Source organism: Oncorhynchus masou, chromosome 2 (assembly GCF_036934945.1).
Source record: "Oncorhynchus masou masou isolate Uvic2021 chromosome 2, UVic_Omas_1.1, whole genome shotgun sequence".
Lineage (NCBI taxonomy): Eukaryota > Metazoa > Chordata > Actinopteri > Salmoniformes > Salmonidae > Oncorhynchus > Oncorhynchus masou.
Genome location: NC_088213.1, coordinates 6,937,424 through 6,958,636, shown reverse-complemented (window position 1 = coordinate 6,958,636; position 21,213 = coordinate 6,937,424). Strand labels below are relative to the sequence as shown.

The window sequence follows — 21,213 nt, the reverse complement described above, 5'->3', positions numbered from 1 at the left end:
TGTCTCCCATAACCCACTGTTCCTAACTGAACTGAGATCTGTCTCCCTGACCTGGTCTGAGATCTGCCTCCATAACCCACTGTTCCTAACTGAACTGAGATCTGTCTCCCATAACCCACTGTTCCTAACTGAACTGAGATCTGTCTCCATAACCCACTGTTCCTAACTGAACTGAGATCTGTCTCCCTGACCTGGTCTGAGATCTGTCTCCATAACCCACTGTTCCTAACTGAACTGAGATCTGTCTCCATAACCCACTGGTCCTAACTGAACAGAGATCTGTCTCCATAACCCACTGTTCCTAACTGAACTGAGATCTGTCTCCCTGACCTGGTCTGAGATCTGTCTCCCATAACCCACTGTTCCTAACTGAACTGAGATCTGTCTCCCTGACCTGGTCTGAGATCTGTCTCCATAACCCACTGTTCCTAACTGAACTGAGATCTGTCTCCATAACACACTGTTCCTAACTGAACTGAGATCTGTCTCCATAACCCACTGTTCCTAACTGAACAGAGATCTGTCTCCATAACCCACTGTTCCTAACTGAACTGAGATCTGTCTCCATAACCCACTGTTCCTAACTGAACTGAGATCTGTCTCCCTGACCTGGTCTGAGATCTGCCTCCATAACCCACTGTTCCTAACTGAACTGAGATCTGTCTCCCATAACCCACTGTTCCTAACTGAACTGAGATCTGTCTCCATAACCCACTGTTCCTAACTGAACTGAGATCTGTCTCCCTGACCTGGTCTGAGATCTGTCTCCATAACCCACTGTTCCTAACTGAACTGAGATCTGCCTCCATAACCCACTGTTCCTAACTGAACTGAGATCTGTCTCCCTGACCTGGTCTGAGATCTGTCTCCATAACCCACTGTTCCTAACTGAACTGAGATCTGTCTCCCTGACCTGGTCTGAGATCTGTCTCCATAACCCACTGTTCCTAACTGAACTGAGATCTGTCTCCCTGACCTGGTCTGAGATCTGTCTCCATAACCCACTGTTCCTAACTGAACTGAGATCTGTCTCCATAACCCACTGGTCCTAACTGAACTGAGATCTGTCTCCATAACCCACTGTTCCTAACTGAACTGAGATCTGTCTCCCTGACCTGGTCTGAGATCTGTCTCCCATAACCCACTGTTCCTAACTGAACTGAGATCTGTCTCCATAACCCACTGTTCCTAACTGAACTGAGATCTGTCTCCCTGACCTGGTCTGAGATCTGTCTCCATAACCCACTGTTCCTAACTGAACTGAGATCTGTCTCCCTGACCTGGTCTGAGATCTGCCTCCATAACCCACTGTTCCTAACTGAACTGAGATCTGTCTCCCATAACCCACTGTTCCTAACTGAACTGAGATCTGTCTCCCTGACCTGGTCTGAGATCTGTCTCCATAACCCACTGTTCCTAACTGAACTGAGATCTGTCTCCCATAACCCACTGTTCCTAACTGAACTGAGATCTGTCTCCATAACCCACTGTTCCTAACTGAACTGAGATCTGTCTCCCTGACCTGGTCTGAGATCTGTCTCCATAACCCACTGTTCCTAACTGAACTGAGATCTGTCTGTGTGAATATCAGGCTGCCAGACAGCTGGTGGTGAAGAGGCGGCAGGCAGGACAGGATGCAGAGGAAGGAGACTGCCCCTCAGACCCTCAGCCAGAGGACCACCTTCTACCAGCAACAGAGGAGAAGACATCCAGACACAAACCCAGGTAGCTGATTGATCCGATGTCAACCAATCAAATACATGGACTTTAGAAAGCACTTTTAGTTCCGTTATTGTGACAACATGATTTACCGAGCCTGGACCCTAAAGGGGCCCCACAGTGTGTGGATATACAGGGGGCCCCACAGTGTGTGGATAGACAGGGGGCTCCACAGTGTGTGTATAGACAGGAGGCCCCACAGTGTGTGGATAGACAGGGGGCCCCACAGTGTGTGGATAGACAGGGGGCTCCACAGTGTGTGGATAGACAGGGGGCTCCACAGTGTGTGGATATACAGGGGGCCCCACAGTGTGTGGATAGACAGGGGGCCCCACAGTTTGTGGATAGACAGGGGGCCCCACAGTGTGTAGATAGACAGGGGCCCCCACAGTGTGTGGATAGACAGGGGGCCCCACCAGTATTGGGACAGTGACATATTGTTTATTTGTTTTGTCTCTGTACTTGTCGGGTGAATTTGATTCGAGAACTTTAACATTGAAGTACAACCTTCATTCCTCTCTTCAAGTAGTCGCCAAACTGGAAGATGAGTGGTTTCTTTAAGTAAAGATGCCGTTCATTGGCATGGGAACACCTGGGTCGTGTTCATGAGGCACCAAACGGAAGAAAACTGACTGAAACAGGGAGGGACTGTCTGGACTTGTTCAATAACAAACGCTTGTTTTTGTTTTCTGTTGCATTACATTTTGCTCTGGTGTGACCTAATGAATACAACCTACCTTGATCTCTCCCTCATGTCCTCCCAGTCTAAACTACCTTCCTCTCTCTCCCTCTAGTCCTCCCAGTCTAAACTGCCTCCCTCTCTCTCCCTCCAGTCCTCCCAGTCTAAACTGCCCCTCTCTCTCTCCCTCCAGTCCTCCGTCTAAACTGCCTCCCTCTCTCTCCCTCCAGTCCTCCCAGTCTAAACTGCCTCCCTCTCTCTCCCTCCAGTCCTCCCAGTCTAAACTGCCTCCCTCTCTCTCCCTCCAGTCCTCCCAGTCTAAACTGCCTCCCTCTCTCTCCCTCCAGTCCTCCCAGTCTAAACTGCCTCCCTCTCTCTCCCTCCAGTCCTCCCAGTCTAAACTGCCTCCCTCTCTCTCCCTCCAGTCCTCCCAGTCTAAACTGCCTCCCTCTCTCTCCCTCCAGTCCTCCCAGTCTAAACTGCCTCCCTCTCTCTCCCTCCAGTCCTCCCAGTCTAAACTGCCTCTCTCTCCCTCCAGTCCTCCCAGTCTAAACTGCCTCTCTCTCCCTCCAGTCCTCCCAGTCTAAACTGACTCCCTCTCTCTCCCTCCAGTCCTCCCAGTCTAAACTGCCTCCCCCTCTCCCCCCAGTCCTCCCAGTCTAAACTGACTCTCTCCCTCCAGTCCTCCCAGTCTAAACTGCCTGACCCTCTCTCTCTCTCTCTCTCTCTCTCTCTCTCTCCAGTCCTTCCAGTCTAAACTGCCTCTCTCTCTCCCTCCAGTCCTCCCAGTCTAAACTGCCTCCCCCTCTCTCTCCCCCCAGTCCTCCCAGTCTAAACTGCCTGACCCTCTCTCTCTCTCTCTCTCTCTCTCTCTCTTCAGTCCTTCCAGTCTAAACTGCCTCTCTCTCCCTCCGTCCTCCCAGTCTAAACTGCCTCTCCTTCCAGTCCTCTCAGTCTAAACTGCCTCTCCTTCCAGTCCTCTCAGTCTAAACTGCCTCTCCCTCCAGTCCTCCCAGTCTAAACTGCCTCTCCCTCCAGTCCTCCCAGTCTAAACTGCCTCTCTCTCTCTCCCTCCAGTCCTCCCAGTCTAAACTGCCCCTCTCTCTCTCCCTCCAGTCCTCCCAGTCTAAACTGCCCCTCTCTCTCTCCCTCCAGTCCTCCCAGTCTAAACTGCCCCTCTCTTTCTCCCTCCAGTCCTCCCAGTCTAAACTGCCTCTCTCTCTCTCCCTCCAGTCTAAACTGCCCCTCTCTCTCTCCCTCCAGTCCTCCCAGTCTAAACTGCCCCTCTCTTTCTCCCTCCAGTCCTCCCAGTCTAAACTGCCTCCCTCTCTCTCCCTCCAGTCCTCCCAGTCTAAACTGCCTCCCTCTCTCTCTCTCTCCAGTCCTCCCAGTCTAAACTGCCTCCCTCTCTCTCTCTCTCCAGTCCTCCCAGTCTAAACTGCCTCCCTCTCTCTCTCTCTCCAGTCCTCCCAGTCTAAACTGCCTCCCCCTCTCTCCCTCCAGTCCTCCCAGTCTAAACTGTCTCCCCCTCTCTCTCCCTCCAGTCCTCCCAGTCCTCCCCCCGGTGGCGTCCTGCTGACCCGCAGCCAGCTGATGGCCGTTTATACAGCCCTGGCCGAGGAGCTGAGGGAGCCCATGACCTTTGCCGAGCTGGAGGAGGAGGTGGAAAGGGAGGTGATGGAGGAGAACGCAGGGAAAGGAGCTGCTGAGGAACCTCTCCTGCACCTCTCTAAAAGCCCCAGGTTGTCAACCACTACCCTGCTGCTTCCTGTCCTATGGGAGCCTGGGAACCAGTCATATCACTACCCTCTGCTTCCTGTCCTATGGTAGCCTGGGAACCAGTCATATCACTACCCTGCTGCTTCCTGTCCTATGGTAGCCTGGGAACCAGTCATATCACTACCCTGCTGCTTCCTGTCCTATGGGAGCCTGGGAACCAGTCATATCACTACCCTGCTGCTTCCTGTCCTATGGGAGCCTGGGAACCAGTCATATCACTACCCTGCTGCTTCCTGTCCTATGGGAGCCTGGGAACCAGTCATATCACTACCCTCTGCTTCCTGTCCTATGGGAGCCTGGGAACCAGTCATATCACTACCCTGCTGCTTCCTGTCCTATGGTAGCCTGGGAACCAGTCATATCACTACCCTGCTGCTTCCTGTCCTATGGGAGCCTGGGAACCAGTCACATCACTACCCTGCTGCTTCCTGTCCTATGGTAGCCTGGGTACCAGTCATATCACTACCCTCTGCTTCCTGTCCTATGGTAGCCTGGGAACCAGTCATATCACTACCCTGCTGCTTCCTGTCCTATGGTAGCCTGGGAACCAGTCATATCACTACCCTCTGCTTCCTGTCCTATGGTAGCCTGGGAACCAGTCATATCACTACCCTCTGCTTCCTGTCCTATGGTAGCCTGGGAACCAGTCATATCACTACCCTCTGCTTCCTGTCCTATGGTAGCCTGGGAACCAGTCATATCACTACCCTACTGCTTCCTGTTCTATGGTAGCCTGGGAACCAGTCATATCACTACCCTCTGCTTCCTGTCCTATGGTAGCCTGGGAACCAGTCATATCACTACCCTCTGCTTCCTGTCCTATGGTAGCCTGGGAACCAGTCATATCACTACCCTGCTGCTTCCTGTCCTATGGGAGCCTGGGAACCAGTCATATCACTACCCTGCTGCTTCCTGTCCTATGGTAGCCTGGGAACCAGTCATATCACTACCCTGCTGCTTCCTGTCCTATGGTAGCCTGGGAACCAGTCATATCACTACCCTGCTGCTTCCTGTCCTATGGTAGCCTGGGAACCAGTCATATCACTACCCTGCTGTTTCCTGTCCTATGGTAGCCTGGGAACCAGTCATATCACTACCCTACTGCTTCCTGTCCTATGGTAGCCTGGGAACCAGTCATATCACTACCCTGCTGCTTCCTGTCCTATGGTAGCCTGGGAACCAGTCATATCACTACCCTGCTGCTTCCTGTCCTATGGTAGCCTGGGAACCAGTCATATCACTACCCTGCTGCTTCCTGTCCTATGGTAGCCTGGGAACCAGTCATATCACTACCCTGCTGCTTCCTGTCCTATGGGAGCCTGGGAACCAGTCATATCACTACCCTGCTGCTTCCTGTCCTATGGTAGCCTGGGAACCAGTCATATCACTACCCTGCTGCTTCCTGTCCTATGGTAGCCTGGGAACCAGTCATATCACTACCCTGCTGTTTCCTGTCCTATGGTAGCCTGGGAACCAGTCATATCACTACCCTACTGCTTCCTGTCCTATGGTAGCCTGGGAACCAGTCATATCACTACCCTCTGCTTCCTGTCCTATGTTAGCCTGGGAACCAGTCATATCACCCCCCTATGGTAGCCTGGGAACCAGTCATATCACTACCCTACTGCTTCCTGTCCTATGGTAGCCTGGGAACCAGTCATATCACTACCCTGCTGCTTCCTGTCCTAAGGGAGCCTGGGAACCAGTCATATCACTACCCTACTGCTTCCTGTCCTATGGGAGCCTGGGAACCAGTCATATCACTACCCTACTGCTTCCTGTCCTATGGTAGCCTGGGAACCAGTCATATCACTACCCTGCTGCTTCCTGTCCTATGGTAGCCTGGGAACCAGTCATATCACCCCCCCTACTGCTTCCTGTCCTATGGTAGCCTGGGAACCAGTCATATCACTACCCTGCTGCTTCCTGTCCTAAGGGAGCCTGGGAACCAGTCATATCACTACCCTACTGCTTCCTGTCCTATGGGAGCCTGGGAACCAGTCATATCACTACCCTACTGCTTCCTGTCCTATGGGAGCCTGGGAACCAGTCATATCACTACCCTGCTGCTTCCTGTCCTATGGTAGCCTGGGAACCAGTCAAATCACTACCCTACTGCTTCCTGTCCTATGGTAGCCTGGGAACCAGTCATATCACTACCCTGCTGCTTCCTGTCCTATGGTAGCCTGGGAACCAGTCATATCACTACCCTGCTGCTTCCTGTCCTATGGTAGCCTGGGAACCAGTCATATCACTACCCTGCTGCTTCCTGTCCTATGGGAGCCTGGGAACCAGTCATATCACTACCCTGCTGCTTCCTGTCCTATGGTAGCCTGGGAACCAGTCATATCACCCCCCCTACTGCTTCCTGTCCTATGGTAGCCTGGGAACCAGTCATATCACTACCCTGCTGCTTCCTGTCCTATGGTAGCCTGGGAACCAGTCATATCACTACCCTGCTGCTTCCTGTCCTATGGTAGCCTGGGAACCAGTCATATCACTACCCTCTGCTTCCTGTCCTATGGTAGCCTGGGAACCAGTCATATCACTACCCTGCTGCTTCCTGTCCTATGGTAGCCTGGGAACCAGTCATATCACTACCCTACTGCTTCCTGTCCTATGGTAGCCTGGGAACCAGTCATATCACTACCCTCTGCTTCCTGTTCTATGGTAGCCTGGGAACCAGTCATATCACTACCCTCTGCTTCCTGTCCTATGGTAGCCTGGGAACCAGTCACATCACTACCCTGCTGCTTCCTGTCCTATTGTAGCCTGGGAACCAGTCATATCACTACCCTATGGTAGCCTGGGAACCAGTCATATCACTACCCTGCTGCTTCCTGTCCTATGGGAGCCTGGGAACCAGTCATATCACTACCCTCTGCTTCCTGTCCTATGGTAGCCTGGGAACCAGTCATATCACTACCCTCTGCTTCCTGTTCTATGGTAGCCTGGGAACCAGTCATATCACTACCCTGCTGCTTCCTGTCCTATGGTAGCCTGGGAACCAGTCATATCACTACCCTGCTGCTTCCTGTCCTATGGTAGCCTGGGAACCAGTCATATCACTACCCTGCTGCTCCCTGTCCTATGGTAGCCTGGGTACCAGTCATATCACTACCCTACTGCTTCCTGTCCTTGTCATCCCAAACAGTGTATTTCTCCAGGCTGGTCCTATGGGAGCCTGGGTACCAGTCTGTCTGTCGTTCCACTCCTTGTCATCCCAAACAGAGTGTATTTCTCCAGGCTGGTCCTATGGTAGCCTGGGTACCAGTCTGTCTGTCGTTACACTCCTTGTCATCCCAAACAGTGTATTTCTCCAGGCTGGTCCTATGGGAGCCTGGGTACCAGTCTGTCTGTCGTTCCACTCGTCATACCAAACAGTGTATTTCTCCAGGCTGGTCCTATGGGAGCCTGGGTACCAGTCTGTCTGTCGTTCCACTCCTTGTCATCCCAAACAGTGTATTTCTCCATGCTGGTCCGATGGACTGTTCTGCTCCCCAGTTTGTCTGTAGTTTTAATGTTGTTGATGTTGTGTCCACTGTGTGTCTGTCTCTTTTCGTTGTTAAAGTGTATTGGTGGTGACCCCTGGTAAACCTGAATCTGACCCCAGACAGGGCTCAGACGCTGTGTTGGAGCAGGACGTGCCCAGGTCCCAGAGAGAGTCCGACAGTCCAATGGAGGCTTCCCCTGCTGACCTGGTTCCCCCTGCCGACCTGGTTCCCCCTGCCGGCCTGGTTCCCCCTGCTGGCCTGGCACCAGGCCCCCAGTGGAAGAGCCGAGGCTGGCCTCATACCATAGCCAGGCTGGTTATGGAGCCAGACAGCCAGGTGAGAGAAGAGAGCGAACCAGCAGGGTTGAGGGTTTAATGTCTGTTTTCCTGTGCGTTGTTAACTCTTGAAGCTAGGGGGCACTATTTTTCTGTTTGGAAAAATAACGTTCCCAAAGTAAACGGCCTATTTCTCAGGACCAGATGCTAGAATATGCATATAATTGACAGATTAGGATAGAAAACACTCTAAAGTTTCCAAAACTGTCAAAATATTGTCTGTGAGTATAACGGAACTGATATTGCAGGCGAAACCCTGAGGAAAATCCAATCAGGAAGTGACTCATATTTTGAAACCTCTGTTCCTATGCAAGCCTATCCTCCATTTAAAGGGATATCAACCAGATTCCTTTTTCTATGGCTTCCCTAAGTGTCAAGTCTTCAGACATAGTTTCTGGCTTTTATTTTGAAAAATGAGCGTGAAGGATCACATTGTGTAAGTGGAGAGGTGGGGGCTCTGAGTGAGTTTTTGCGCAACTGAGTAAAGCCGCCATTGTTCCTCCCGCTGTTATTGAAAAACCTACACACTCGGTTGGTATATTATCGAATAAATATTTAAAAAATTACCTGAGGAATGATTATAAAAAACGTTTGACGTGTTTCTGTGGACATTATGGAGACTATTTGGACTTTCCGTCTGCGTTGTCGTGACCGCTCTTTCCTGTGGATTTCTGAACATAACGCGATAAACAAGGTATTATGGAAAAAAAGGAACATTTTTGTCTAACTGGGAGTCTCGTGAGTAAAAACATCTGAAGATCATCAAAGGTAAACGGTTCATTTGATTGCCTTTCTGATTTTCGTGACCAAGCTTCCTGATGCTAAGTGTACATAATGCTATGCTATCGATAAACTTACACAAACGCTTGGATTGCTTTCGCTGTAAAGCATATTTTCAAAATCTGAGACGACAGGTGGATTAACAAAAGGCTAAACTGTGTTTTGCAATATTGCACTTGTGATTTCATGAATATGAATATTTTTAGTAATATTATTTCACTGTGGCGCTATGCTATTCAGCGGTTGTTGAATGATCCCGGGACAGGGATGGGTAGCTCCACTTGGTGGATTGATGATGGTGAGGGAAGAGAGCTGGAGGAATACGGGTTTAAAGGAGTCATTACGTTCATGGATTGAATTTGAACAAACTTCTTGAATTGACTCTTTTAACCCTGGTGTGTAGACTCATTATCTCATATTATAACCCTGGTGTGCAGGACTCATTACCTCATATTTTAAACCTGGTGTGTAGACTCATTACCTCATATTATAACCCTGGTGTGTAGACTCATTACCTCATATTATAACCCTGGTGTGTAGGACTCATTACCTCATATTATAACCCTGGTGTGCAGGACTCATTACCTCATATTATAACCCTGGTGTGCAGGACTCATTACCTCATATTATAACCCTGGTGTGTAGGACTCATTACCTCATATTATAACCCTGGTGTGTAGGACTCATTACCTCATATTATAACCCTGGTGTGCGGGACTCATTACCTCATATTATAACCCTGGTGTGCGGGACTCATTACCTCATATTATAACCCTGGTGTGCGGGACTCATTACCTCATATTATAACCCTGGTGTGCGGGACTCATTACCTCATATTATAACCCTGGTGTGCAGGACTCATTACCTCATATTATAACCCTGGTGTGTAGGACTCATTACCTCATATTATAACCCTGGTGTGTAGGACTCATTACCTCATATTATAACCCTGGTGTGCAGGACTCATTACCTCATATTATAACCCTGGTGTGTAGGACTCATTACCTCATATTATAACCCTGGTGTGTAGACTCATTACCTCATATTATAACCCTGGTGTGCAGGACTCATTACCTCATATTATAAACCTGGTGTGCGGGACTCATTACCTCATATTATAACCCTGGTGTGCGGGACTCATTACCTCATATTATAACCCTGGTGTGCGGGACTCATTACCTCATATTATAACCCTGGTGTGTAGGACTCATTACCTCATATTATAACCCTGGTGTGTAGGACTCATTACCTCATATTATAACCCTGGTGTGCAGGACTCATTACCTCATATTATAACCCTGGTGTGTAGACTCATTACCTCATATTATAACCCTGGTGTGTAGGACTCATTACCTCATATTATAACCCTGGTGTGTAGGACTCATTACCTCTTATTATAACCCTGGTGTGTAGGACTCATTACCTCATATTATAACCCTGGTGTGTAGGACTCATTACCTCATATTATAACCCTGGTGTGTAGACTCATTACCTCATATTTTAACCCTGGTGTGTAGGACTCATTACCTCATATTATAACCCTGGTGTGCAGGACTCATTACCTCATATTATAACCCTGGTGTGCAGGACTCATTACCTCATATTATAACCCTGGTGTGTAGGACTCATTACCTCATATTATAACCCTGGTGTGTAGACTCATTACCTCATATTATAACCCTGGTGTGTAGACTCATTACCTCATATTATAACCCTGGTGTGTAGACTCATTACCTCATATTATAACCCTGGTGTGTAGACTCATTACCTCATATTATAACCCTGGTGTGTAGGACTCATTACCTCATATTATAACCCTGGTGTGTAGGACTCATTACCTCATATTATAACCCTGGTGTGTAGGACTCATATTATAACCCTGGTGTGCAGGACTCATTACCTCATATTATAACCCTGTTGTGCAGGACTCATTACCTCATATTATAACCCTGGTGTGTAGGACTCATTACCTCATATTATAACCCTGGTGTGTAGACTCATTACCTCATATTATAACCCTGGTGTGTAGACTCATTACCTCATATTATAACCCTGGTGTGTAGACTCATTACCTCATATTATAACCCTGGTGTGTAGGATTCTACGGCCTCTCGAGAATCAGTATCCAACGGGGAGGAGTCAGTCAGCCGGGCGGACCCACTAAGCTCCGCCTCCACCTACAGCCCACCAACACGGAAGTATCGAAAACGACGAGCCGGCAAGATAACCGAAGAGTAAGTCAGGAACAAGGAGGACGTCCCTGCATGTAGTACTGTGTTGAAGGAAGCACCTTTTAACCTTCTCTTTAACACATTTCTAACGAGGGACACGAGTTGACTGAAAGGGAGAGGAGGGGACTTCCTGACCTTGTCCAATAAGGAACGTTTGCAAATCGTTTTGCTATGGTGTGCCCTAATGAATACAACCTCTGTCTGACTCCAGGACCTCGTCTGACCCTGAGGAGGATGTGTGTATTCTAGATGACACCCCTAAGCAGAGAGGCTCCGCCCCCACCCCCCAGAGAGGCTCCGCACCCACCCCCCAGAGAGGCTCCGCACCCACCCCCCAGAGAAGCTCCACCCCCATCCCCCAGAGAAGCTCCACACCCACCCCCCAGAGAGGCTCTTCACATAAGAGAATCCCTACCCCCACCCCCCAGACAAGCCACACCCCCCAGAGAAGCCCCACCCCGCAGAGAGGCCCTTCACATAAGAGAATCCCCACCCCCAGAGAAGCCACACCCCCCAGAGAAGCCCTTCACATAAGAGAATCCCCACCCCCCAGAGAAGCCCCACCCCCCAGAGAAGCCCCACCCCCCAGAGAAGCCCCACCCCTCAGAAGGCCTCCACCAGTAAAAAGGGACCTGATCTGAAGTGGTATGTAGAACTATATACTACAGTATCTTTCTGTCTTCTCCCTTCTGATGCGATTGTAGGAGACATACAGCTGGTCAGAAGTTTACATACACCTAACTAATACATTTAAACTCAGTTTTTCATAATTCCTGACATTTAATCCCAGTAAAAATTCCTTGTCTTCGGTCAGTTAGGATCACCACTTTATTTTAAGAATGTGAAATGTCAGAATAATAGTAGAGATTGATTTATTTCATCACATTTCCAGTGGGTCAGAAGTTTACATACACTTCATTAGTATTTGGTAGCATTGCCTTTAAATTGTTTAACTTGGGTCAGATGTTTCAGGCAGCCTTCCACAAGCTTCCCACAATAAGTTGGGTGAATTGTGGCCCATTCCTCCTGACAGAGCTGGTGTAACTGAGTCAGGTTTGTAGGCCTCCTTGCTCGCACACGCTTTTTCAGTTCTGCCCAAAATGTTTCTATAGGATTGAGGTCAGGGCTTTGTGATGGCCACTCCAATAACTTGACTTTGCTGTCCTTAAGCCATTTTGCCACAACTTTGGAAGTATGCTTGGGGTCATTGTCCATTTGGAAGACCCATTTGCGACCAAGCTTTAACTTCCTGACTGATGTCGTGAGATTTTGCTTCAATATATCCACTTAATTTTCTTTCCTAATGATGCCAACTATTTTGTGAAGTGCACCAGTCCTTCCTGCAACAAAGCACCCCCACAACATGATGCTGCCACCCCCGTGCTTCACGGGTGGGATGGTGTTCTTCGGCTTATAAGCCTTTTTCCTCCAAACATAACGATGGTCATTATGACCAAACAGTTCTATTTTTGTTTCATCAGACCAGAGGACATTTCTCTAAAAAGTATCTTTGTCTCCATGTGCAGTTACAAACCATAGGTAGTCTGGCTTTGTTATGGTGGTTTTGGAGCAGTGGCTTCTTCCTTGCTGAGCGGCCTTTCAGGTTATGTCGATATAGGACTCGTTTTACTGTGGATATAGGTACTTTGTACCTGTTTCCTCCAGCATCTTCACAAGGTCCTTTGCTGTTGTTCTGGGATTGATTTGCACTTTTAGCATCAAAGTACGTTCATCTCTAGGAGACAGAACGCGTCTCCTTCCTGAGTGGTATGACGGCTGCGTGGTTCCTTGGTGTTTATACTTGCGTACTGTTGTTTGTTCAGATAAACATGGTAACTTCAGGCGTTTGGAAATTGCTCCCAAGGATGAACCAGAGATCTACAATTGATTTTCTGAAGTCTTGGCTGATTTCTTTTGATTTTCCCATGATGTCAAGCAAAGAGGCACTGAGTTTGAAGGTAGGCATTGAAATACATCCACAGGTACACCTCCAATTGACTCAAATGATGTCAGAAGCTTCTAAAGCCATGACATCATTTTCTGGAATATTCCAAACTGTTTGCCCAGTCAACTCCGTGTATGTAAACTTCTGACCCACTGGAATTGTGATACAGTGAAATAGTCTGGAAACAATAGTTGTAAAAATGACTTGTCACATAAAGTAGATGTCCTAACAGACTTGCCAAAACTATAGTTTGTGGAGTGGTTGAAAAACGAGTTTTAATGACTCCAACCTGAGTGTATGGTAACTTCCGACTGCATGGTTGTGTATTTCAGCCATAGAGGATGATGTTGAAGATCACAGCTGATCGACTCTCTCTCTTTTATAATGGTGCTGTCATCTGCAGGAAGCAGCTATTCAGTGTTGCTAAGGAATCCAAGGATAGGTGGAGTGATGAAGAGGATTTATTTGACTCCCCTCACAAAGACAGTAATTATGATTCAAAACTATATAAAATGTTTATTACTAGTGATTTACTATGGAGTTCTGACATCTGTCTTTGTGTAGGTTCTGAGGACAACGCCAGTACTACCGGAGGAGGCAGGAAGAGGGTGAGTTTAGGTTCTGGAGACAACAGAACTACCGGAGGAGACAGGAAGAGGGTGAGTTTAGGTTCTGGAGACAACAGTACTGCCGGAGTAGACAGGAAGAGGGTGAGTTTAGGTTCTGGATACAACAGAACTACCGGAGGAGGCAGGAAGAGGGTGAGTTTAGGTTCTGGAGACAACAGAACTACTGGAGGAGGCAGGAAGAGGGTGAGTTTAGGTTCTGGATACAACAGAACTACCGGAGGAGACAGGAAGAGGGTGAGTTTAGGTTCTGGATACAACAGAACTACTGGAGGAGACAGGAAGAGGGTGAGTTTAGGTTCTGGATACAACAGAACTACCGGAGGAGGCAGGAAGAGGGTGAGTTTAGGTTCTGAGGACAACGCCAGTACTACCGGAGGAGGCAGGAAGAGGGTGAGTTTAGGTTCTGGATACAACAGAACTACCGGAGGAGGCAGGAAGAGGGTGAGTTTAGGTTCTGGATACAACAGAACTACTGGAGGAGACGGTATGTTAACCCTAAGTGTTGTCCCCTACAGTGTGTTTACAATGTTAACCCTAAGTGTTGTCCCCTACAGTGTGTTTACAATGTTAACCCTAAGTGTTGTCCCCTACAGTGTGTTAACCCTAAGTGTTGTCCCCTACAGTGTGTTAACCCTCAGTGTTGTCCCCTACAGTGTGTTTACAATGTTAACCCTAAGTGTTGTCCCCTACAGTGTGTTTACAATGTTAACCCTAAGTGTTGTCCCCTACAGTGTGTTTACAATGTTAACCCTAAGTGTTGTCCCCTACAGTGTGTTAACCTTCAGTGTTGTCCCCTACAGTGTGTTTACAATGTTAACCCTAAGTGTTGTCCCCTACAGTGTGTTTACAATGTTAACCCTAAGTGTTGTCCCCTGCAGTGTGTTAACCCTAAGTGTTGTCCCCTGCAGTGTGTTAACCCTAAGTGTTGTCCCCTGCAGTGTTAACCCTAAGTGTTGTCCCCTGCAGTGTGTTACCCCTAAGTGTTGTCCCCTGCAGTGTGTTTACAATGTTAACCCTAAGTGTAGTCCCCTACAGTGTGTTAACCTGAAGTGTTGTCCCCTGCAGTGTGTTAACCCTAAGTGTTGTCCCCTGCAGTGTGTTTACAATGTTAACCCTAAGTGTTGTCCCCTACAGTGTGTTAACCCTAAGTGTTGTCCCCTACAGTGTGTTTACTATACCTTGAGTGTTGTGTCCCTCCTGTAGATGTGGACAGCAGAGGAGACGGAGTGGGTGAAGGAGGGAGTGAGGCGCTACGGAGAGGGGAACTGGTCCAGAGTAAAGTCCTCTTTTCCCTTCTTGGGCCGAACCGCCGTGAACATCAAGGATCGGTGGAGAACCATGAAAAAACTCAAGTTGGTCTGAGGGGACCAAAGCGTCTCACTTGTCCAATAAGAAATTATATTTTTCGTTTACCTTTGCTACGGGGTGCAGTAACGAATTCGAACACTGGAGGGCCTCGGAGCTACGCAAGACATTATCCAGTTGTGAGATGTTTCCTTTCCACAATGAGGACAGGAGGTCGGAGGGCCTTTGGACCAAGATAAATGTTGATTCGGACATTTTTTTTAGACATGTTTATAGAGGTATTTTATTTTATCACTTGTCTTTCTTGGTAAAATAAAGACTTCTCTTCTACTGACTGGCCTGACGTTTACCACAGGACTGGCTTCCAGCATTGAGTTCACAGGACAGAGCAGTGTGTAATAGCCACAGGAAATACATGCTATACTGAAGTGTTAGTAACAGATCCAACATTCATTCAGGAGGAAACAAACATCTCAGTATATCAAAACAGTTTTAATGTTACACTGACGGAATTAACGGCATAATCTTATTTATGCAAATCGCCTAAACCAGAGAACCATACAGATTATGAATACTGCATAAAACCTCAAATATTCAATTTACAAAAACATGTATTTAGATTGGCTGAGTGATTTACATTCATAGTGACAGGGATGTTGGGTAGATTAATGTAAATCACTCAGCCATAGTGACAGGGATGTTGGGTTAGATTAATATAAATCACTCAGCCATAGTGACGTTGGGTAGATTAATGTAAATCACTCAGCCATAGTGACGTTGGGTAGATTAATGTAAATCACTCAGCCATAGTGACAGGGATGTTGGGTTAGATTAATATAAATCACTCAGCCATAGTGACAGGGATGTTGGGTAGATTAATAAATCACTCAGCCATAGTGACAGGGATGTTGGGTAGCTGACTGTAAATCACTCAGCCATAGTGACAGGGATGTTGGGTAGCTGACTGTAAATCACTCAGCCATAGTGACAGGGATGTTGGGTAGATTAATAAATCACTCAGCCATAGTGACAGGGATGTTGGGTAGATTAATATAAATCACTCAGCCATAGTGACAGGGATGTTGGGTAGCTGACTGTAAATCACTCAGCCATAGTGACAGGGATGTTGGGTAGATTAATATAAATCACTCAGCCATAGTGACAGGGATGTTGGGTAGATTAATAAATCACTCAGCCATAGTGACAGGGATGTTGGGTAGATTAATATAAATCACTCAGCCATAGTGACAGGGATGTTGGGTAGATTAATGTAAATCACTCAGCCATAGTGACAAGGATGTTGGGTAGATTAATAAATCACTCAGCCATAGTGACAGGGATGTTGGGTAGCTGACTGTAAATCACTCAGCCAGTGACAGGGATGTTGGGTAGATTAATAAATCACTCCGCCATAGTGACGGATGTTGGTAGCTGACTAAATCACTCAGCCATAGTGACAGGGATGTTGGGTAGCTGACTGTAAATCACTCAGCCATAGTGACAGGGATGTTGGGTAGCTGACTGTAAATCACTCAGCCATAGTGACAGGGATGTTGGGTAGCTGACTGTAAATCACTCAGCCATAGTGACGGATGTTGGGTAGATTAATAAATCACTCAGCCATAGTGACAGGGATGTTGGGTAGATTAATGTAAATCACTCAGCCATAGTGACAGGGATGTTGGGTAGATTAATGTAAATCACTCAGCCATAGTGACAGGGATGTTGGGTAGCTGACTGTAAATCACTCAGCCATAGTGACAGGGATGTTGGGTAGATTAATGTAAATCACTCAGCCATAGTGACAGGGATGTTGGGTAGATTAATGTAAATCACTCAGCCATAGTGACAGGGATGTTGGGTAGATTAATATAAATCACTCAGCCATAGTGACAGGGATGTTGGGTAGCTGACTGTAAATCACTCAGCCATAGTGACAGGGATGTTGGGTAGCTGACTAAATCACTCAGCCATAGTGACAGGGATGTTGGGTAGCTGACTAAATCACTCAGCCATAGTGACAGGGATGTTGGGTAGCTGACTGTAAATCACTCAGCCATAGTGACAGGGATGTTGGGTAGATTAATATAAATCACTCAGCCATAGTGACAGGGATGTTGGGTAGCTGACTGTAAATCACTCAGCCATAGTGACAGGGATGTTGGGTAGATTAATAAATCACTCAGCCATAGTGACAGGGATGTTGGGTAGCTGACTGTAAATCACTCAGCCATAGTGACAGGGATGTTGGGTAGATTAATATAAATCACTCAGCCATAGTGACAGGGATGTTGGGTAGCTGACTGTAAATCACTCAGCCATAGTGACAGGGATGTTGGGTAGATTAATATAAATCACTCAGCCATAGTGACAGGGATGTTGGGTAGCTGAATGTAAGTCACTCAGCCATAGTGACAGGGATGTTGGGTAGATTAATAAATCACTCAGCCATAGTGACAGGGATGTTGGGTAGCTGACTGTAAGTCACTCAGCCATAGTGACGGATGTTGGTCGCTGACAGCTTGATGAAACTCCAGACAGTCACTGGCCCCTTGGTAATTAGAGGGAAATACACAATCATATCCTGAAGACCAGGGTCTCCCCAAACCTCTCAGGGACCATCAGTCACATAGCTGTACCTCCCAACCCTCTAGGGTGGTCCCCGAGGAGATAATTGATAGTCCAGGTTGTAGGGTGGTCCCCGAGGAGATAATTGATAGTCCAGGTTGTAGGGTGGTCCCCGAGGAGATAATTGATAGTCCAGTTTGTAGGGTGGTCCCCGAGGAGATAATTGATAGTCCAGTTTGATGACTCCCTATGTAAGCGTGTCCTCAGACCTGATGACTCCCTATGTAAGCGTGTCCTCAGACCTGATGAACTCTCCGATGTCTGCCTGGTGGAACACAACGATGGACATGGGGTCCACTCTCCTGCACTCCTGGGTGGACTTGGATGCCACTCCAAAACCCTGCAGGAAGACCAGAGGGGCGTGTTCAGTTGGGTTCAAACCTGCACTTCCCTTACGGTTACCTAGGAGTTACTATGGTTACTGGTGCTTTAGATATTAACTGGTATTGGTCACATACACATGGTGAGCAGATGTTATTGGTCACATACACATGGTGAGCAGATGTTATTGGTCACATGGTGAGCAGATGTTATTGGTCACATACACATGGTGAGCAGATGTTATTGGTCACATACACATGGTGAGCAGCTGTTATTGGTCACATACACATGGTGAGCAGCTGTTATTGGTCACATACACATGGTGAGCAGCTGTTATTGGTCACATACACATGGTGAGCAGCTGTTATTGGTCACATACACATGGTGAGCAGCTGTTATTGGTCACATACACATGGTGAGCCGCTGTTATTGGTCACATACACATGGTGAGCCGCTGTTATTGGTCACATACACATGGTTAGCAGATGTTATTGGTCACATACACATGGTGAGCAGATGTTATTGGTCACATACACATGGTGAGCAGATGTTATTGGTCACATACACATGGTGAGCAGATGTTATTGGTCACATACACATGGTGAGCAGATGTTATTGGTCACATACACATGGTGAGCAGATGTTATTGGTCACATACACATGGTGAGCAGATGTTATTGGTCACATACACATGGTTATATAGACATAGTTCCGACAATGCAGTAATAACCAACAAGTAATCTAGCTAACAATTCCAAAACTACTGTCTTATACACACACAAGTGTAAGGGGATAAAGAATATGTACATAAAGATATATGAATGAGTGATGGTACAGAGCAGCATAGGCAAGATACAGTAGATGGTATCGAGTACAGTATATACATATGAGATGAGTATGTAAACAAAGTGGCATAGTTAAAGTGGCTAGTGATACATGTATTACATAAGGATGCAGTCGATGATATAGAGTACAGTATATACGTATGCATATGAGATGAATAATGTAGGGTATATTAGCTTGTCTGAAAGGTTGTCAAGCGATCACTATCCAACAGAGATGCTGTGTAGAACTGACAACATGGGTCGGTTTACCACAGATTAAGTCTAGTCCTGGACCAAAAAGCATTTTCAATGGAGACTCTCCATTAGTCTGACGAGTTAACCTCTGGGAAAGCTGCCCCGTGTTGACTGAATTGATTGGATAATGACTGAAGGGAGGGCTGTATGTTGACTGAAGTGATTGGATAATGACTGGAGGGAGGGCTACATGTTGACTGAAGTGATTGGATAATGGACAGTATGTGAAGGGGGAGGGCCAACTCACCAGCGGTACGTCTGCCATGGAATACACCACCACACCCTGGTATTGGTTGGTGTTCTCTGTGATCCTCCCCAGACCAGACTTCAACACATGGTTCCCATAGAGGAAGGACTGCTCCTGCCCAGGCTTAACCCACACCTTGAACTGGACACACAGAGGGTTCAGTTACTCAGACCATAGCTCTGTTATTACAGGACTACCAATGTCTGAACTGAGATCCTGTCGGCTGAGAGAGATATTCATGTTCATTTTAAAGCTTACGCAAATATGATTATCGAACTAAACCTCTCGTCTCACCTGCCTGTCGTCAGAGTCATTTAGGGGCGGCAGGTAGCCTACTGGTTAGAGCATTGGGCCAGTAACCGTTGGGCCAGTCTGGATCAAATCCCCAGACTTACAAGGTTAAAAAAATCTGTTGTTCTGCCCCTGAACAAGCCAATGTTCCCCAGTAGGCCGTCATTGTAAATAAGAATTTGTTCTTATCCGACTTGCCTAGTGACATGTTTAAAAATGTTACAATATCTACACTAGCATGGCTGTGGTTATCATTATACACAGTGAGAGGTCAGAGGGCCTCCACTTCCTGCTTCTTGTTTACCTTCTAACATGACTGTAGTGATCATTATACACAGTGAGAGGTCAGAGGGCCTCCACTTCCTGCTTCTTGTTTACCTTCTAACATGACTGTAGTGATCATTATACACAGTGAGAGGTCAGAGGGCCTCCACTTCCTGCTTCTTTTTTACCTTCTAACATGGCTGTGGTTATCATTATACATAGTGACATGTGAGAGGTCAGAGGGCCTCCACTTCCTGCTTCTTGTTTACCCTCTAACATGACTGTGGTTATCATTATACACAGTGAGAGGTCAGAAGGCCTCCACTTCCTGCTTCTTGTTTACCTTCTAACATGGCTGTGGTTATCATTATACACAGTGAGAGGTCAGAGGGCCTCCACTTCCTGCTTCTTGTTTACCTTCTAACATGGCTGTGGTTATCATTATACACAGTGAGAGGTCAGAGGGCCTCCACTTCCTGCTTCTTGTTTACCTTCTAACATGGCTGTGGTTATCATTATACACAGTGAGAGGTCAGAGGGCCTCCACTTCCTGCTTCTTGTTTACCTTCTAACATGGCTGTGGTTATCATTATACACAGTGAGAGGTCAGAGGGCCTCCACTTCCTGCTTCTTGTTTACCTTGGCATATGGTGCCAGAAAATCCAGTGCTGTGATGTGCAGGCGGAACTTAATGGTCTTGGTGAACTTCCCAAAGCAGGTGCCCACCGACACCAACTTATCACGGGAGATGTTGGTAGCCAACTTCAGAATTGTCTCACTGATACAAAAAAAAGTGGAAATAAGACAATATCTTAACTACCCAAAGAGATGATCGTGAAGTAACCTGCTTTACAATATCCATTAGGTAATATTTAACTATAACAGCAGCTCTGTAGCGTCGTTTACCTGATGTAATATACACGGTCATTGTGAAGTCTGAAGCAATATGTCCCATCGGGTCGATCCACCAGGTGTTTGATGTTCTCACCAATGCTGCGGACAGACAAGAGGGAGGTGTCACACATTGTCAATGTAGATTCAGATAATGTCAGACTATTTCAAATCACGTGTCATCTACACAGACGACGTATTAGCCAGCTTGCTGAGAAGCATAACTAGTGCAGGTTAAAGACTTTCATCATGAGCATAGCACCAAACAGACTGGATATAGACTGGTGTTGATCAACCCTGTGCACTAACTAGCAGGCAAAACTACACGAGTTTGGTTGATCAAGCATGGAGCGAGTCTGAACAGCCCATAACAGTTTCAAAATAACGTCAACCTCGTCTTTCAAGATCACATGTCAATACTCACTATTTGGAGAGTTTCTCAAACATCGTTTTTGTCTCGTCGTCTGTTAAAGGCCTCATTTTGTTAAAGGATTCGCTAATTTCCTTACAATATTGTGCCCACTGAATGTAGCTTGATAAACGCTACAGCGTGGGGATAGTGAGCGGAAATGCATGTGCAGGAAAACGGAAGTGGA

At 47.2% G+C, this 21,213-nt stretch overlaps 2 protein-coding genes across 4 annotated transcripts in view; one reads left to right on the top strand and one right to left on the bottom strand.

The window, feature by feature from the left end:
• Positions 1-15,230, top strand: part of LOC135554713 (telomeric repeat-binding factor 2-like) — a 28,034-nt gene extending 12,804 nt beyond the window's left edge. Inside the window, exons 6-13 of the mRNA XM_064987143.1 lie at positions 1,592-1,725; positions 3,943-4,140; positions 7,791-8,007; positions 10,884-11,020; positions 11,229-11,662; positions 13,366-13,448; positions 13,527-13,774; positions 14,795-15,230. Coding sequence (XP_064843215.1) covers positions 1,592-1,725; positions 3,943-4,140; positions 7,791-8,007; positions 10,884-11,020; positions 11,229-11,658 — 1,116 coding nt within the window. The 3' untranslated portion in view covers positions 11,659-11,662; positions 13,366-13,448; positions 13,527-13,774; positions 14,795-15,230. The remainder of the gene's footprint in view (positions 1-1,591; positions 1,726-3,942; positions 4,141-7,790; positions 8,008-10,883; positions 11,021-11,228; positions 11,663-13,365; positions 13,449-13,526; positions 13,775-14,794) is intronic.
• A 712-nt stretch (positions 15,231-15,942) lies between these two features.
• Positions 15,943-21,199, bottom strand: LOC135554738 (60S ribosome subunit biogenesis protein NIP7 homolog). 3 transcript variants are annotated; one of them, XM_064987173.1, is made up of 6 exons: positions 21,042-21,199; positions 20,633-20,719; positions 20,366-20,504; positions 19,172-19,312; positions 17,767-17,864; positions 15,943-17,733 (listed from the first exon to the last, which is right to left on the bottom strand). In XM_064987173.1, the coding sequence occupies exons 1-6, from the start codon at positions 21,095-21,097 to the stop codon at positions 17,712-17,714; spliced, it is 543 nt and encodes a 180-aa protein (XP_064843245.1). In that variant the 5' UTR covers positions 21,098-21,199; the 3' UTR covers positions 15,943-17,711. The 3 variants fall into 3 exon arrangements, with proteins under 3 accessions (XP_064843245.1, XP_064843250.1, XP_064843258.1); XM_064987178.1 differs by having other exon boundaries at positions 15,943-17,864; XM_064987186.1 differs by lacking the exons at positions 15,943-17,733; positions 17,767-17,864 and adding an exon at positions 17,865-17,926.
• Positions 21,200-21,213: the final 14 nt, after the last annotated feature.

Excerpts from the sequence above, each read along its gene's own strand:
- LOC135554738 (XM_064987178.1), bottom strand. The coding sequence starts at position 21,097 with ATGAGGCCTTTAACAGACGACGAGACAAAAACGATGTTTGAGAAACTC. Across the intron at positions 20,505-20,632 it reads GACCGTGTATATTACATCAG|TGAGACAATTCTGAAGTTGG; the intron begins GTAAACGACGCT and ends TTTTTGTATCAG. Across the intron at positions 19,313-20,365 it reads TTCTGGCACCATATGCCAAG|TTCAAGGTGTGGGTTAAGCC; the intron begins GTAAACAAGAAG and ends CTGTGTGTCCAG.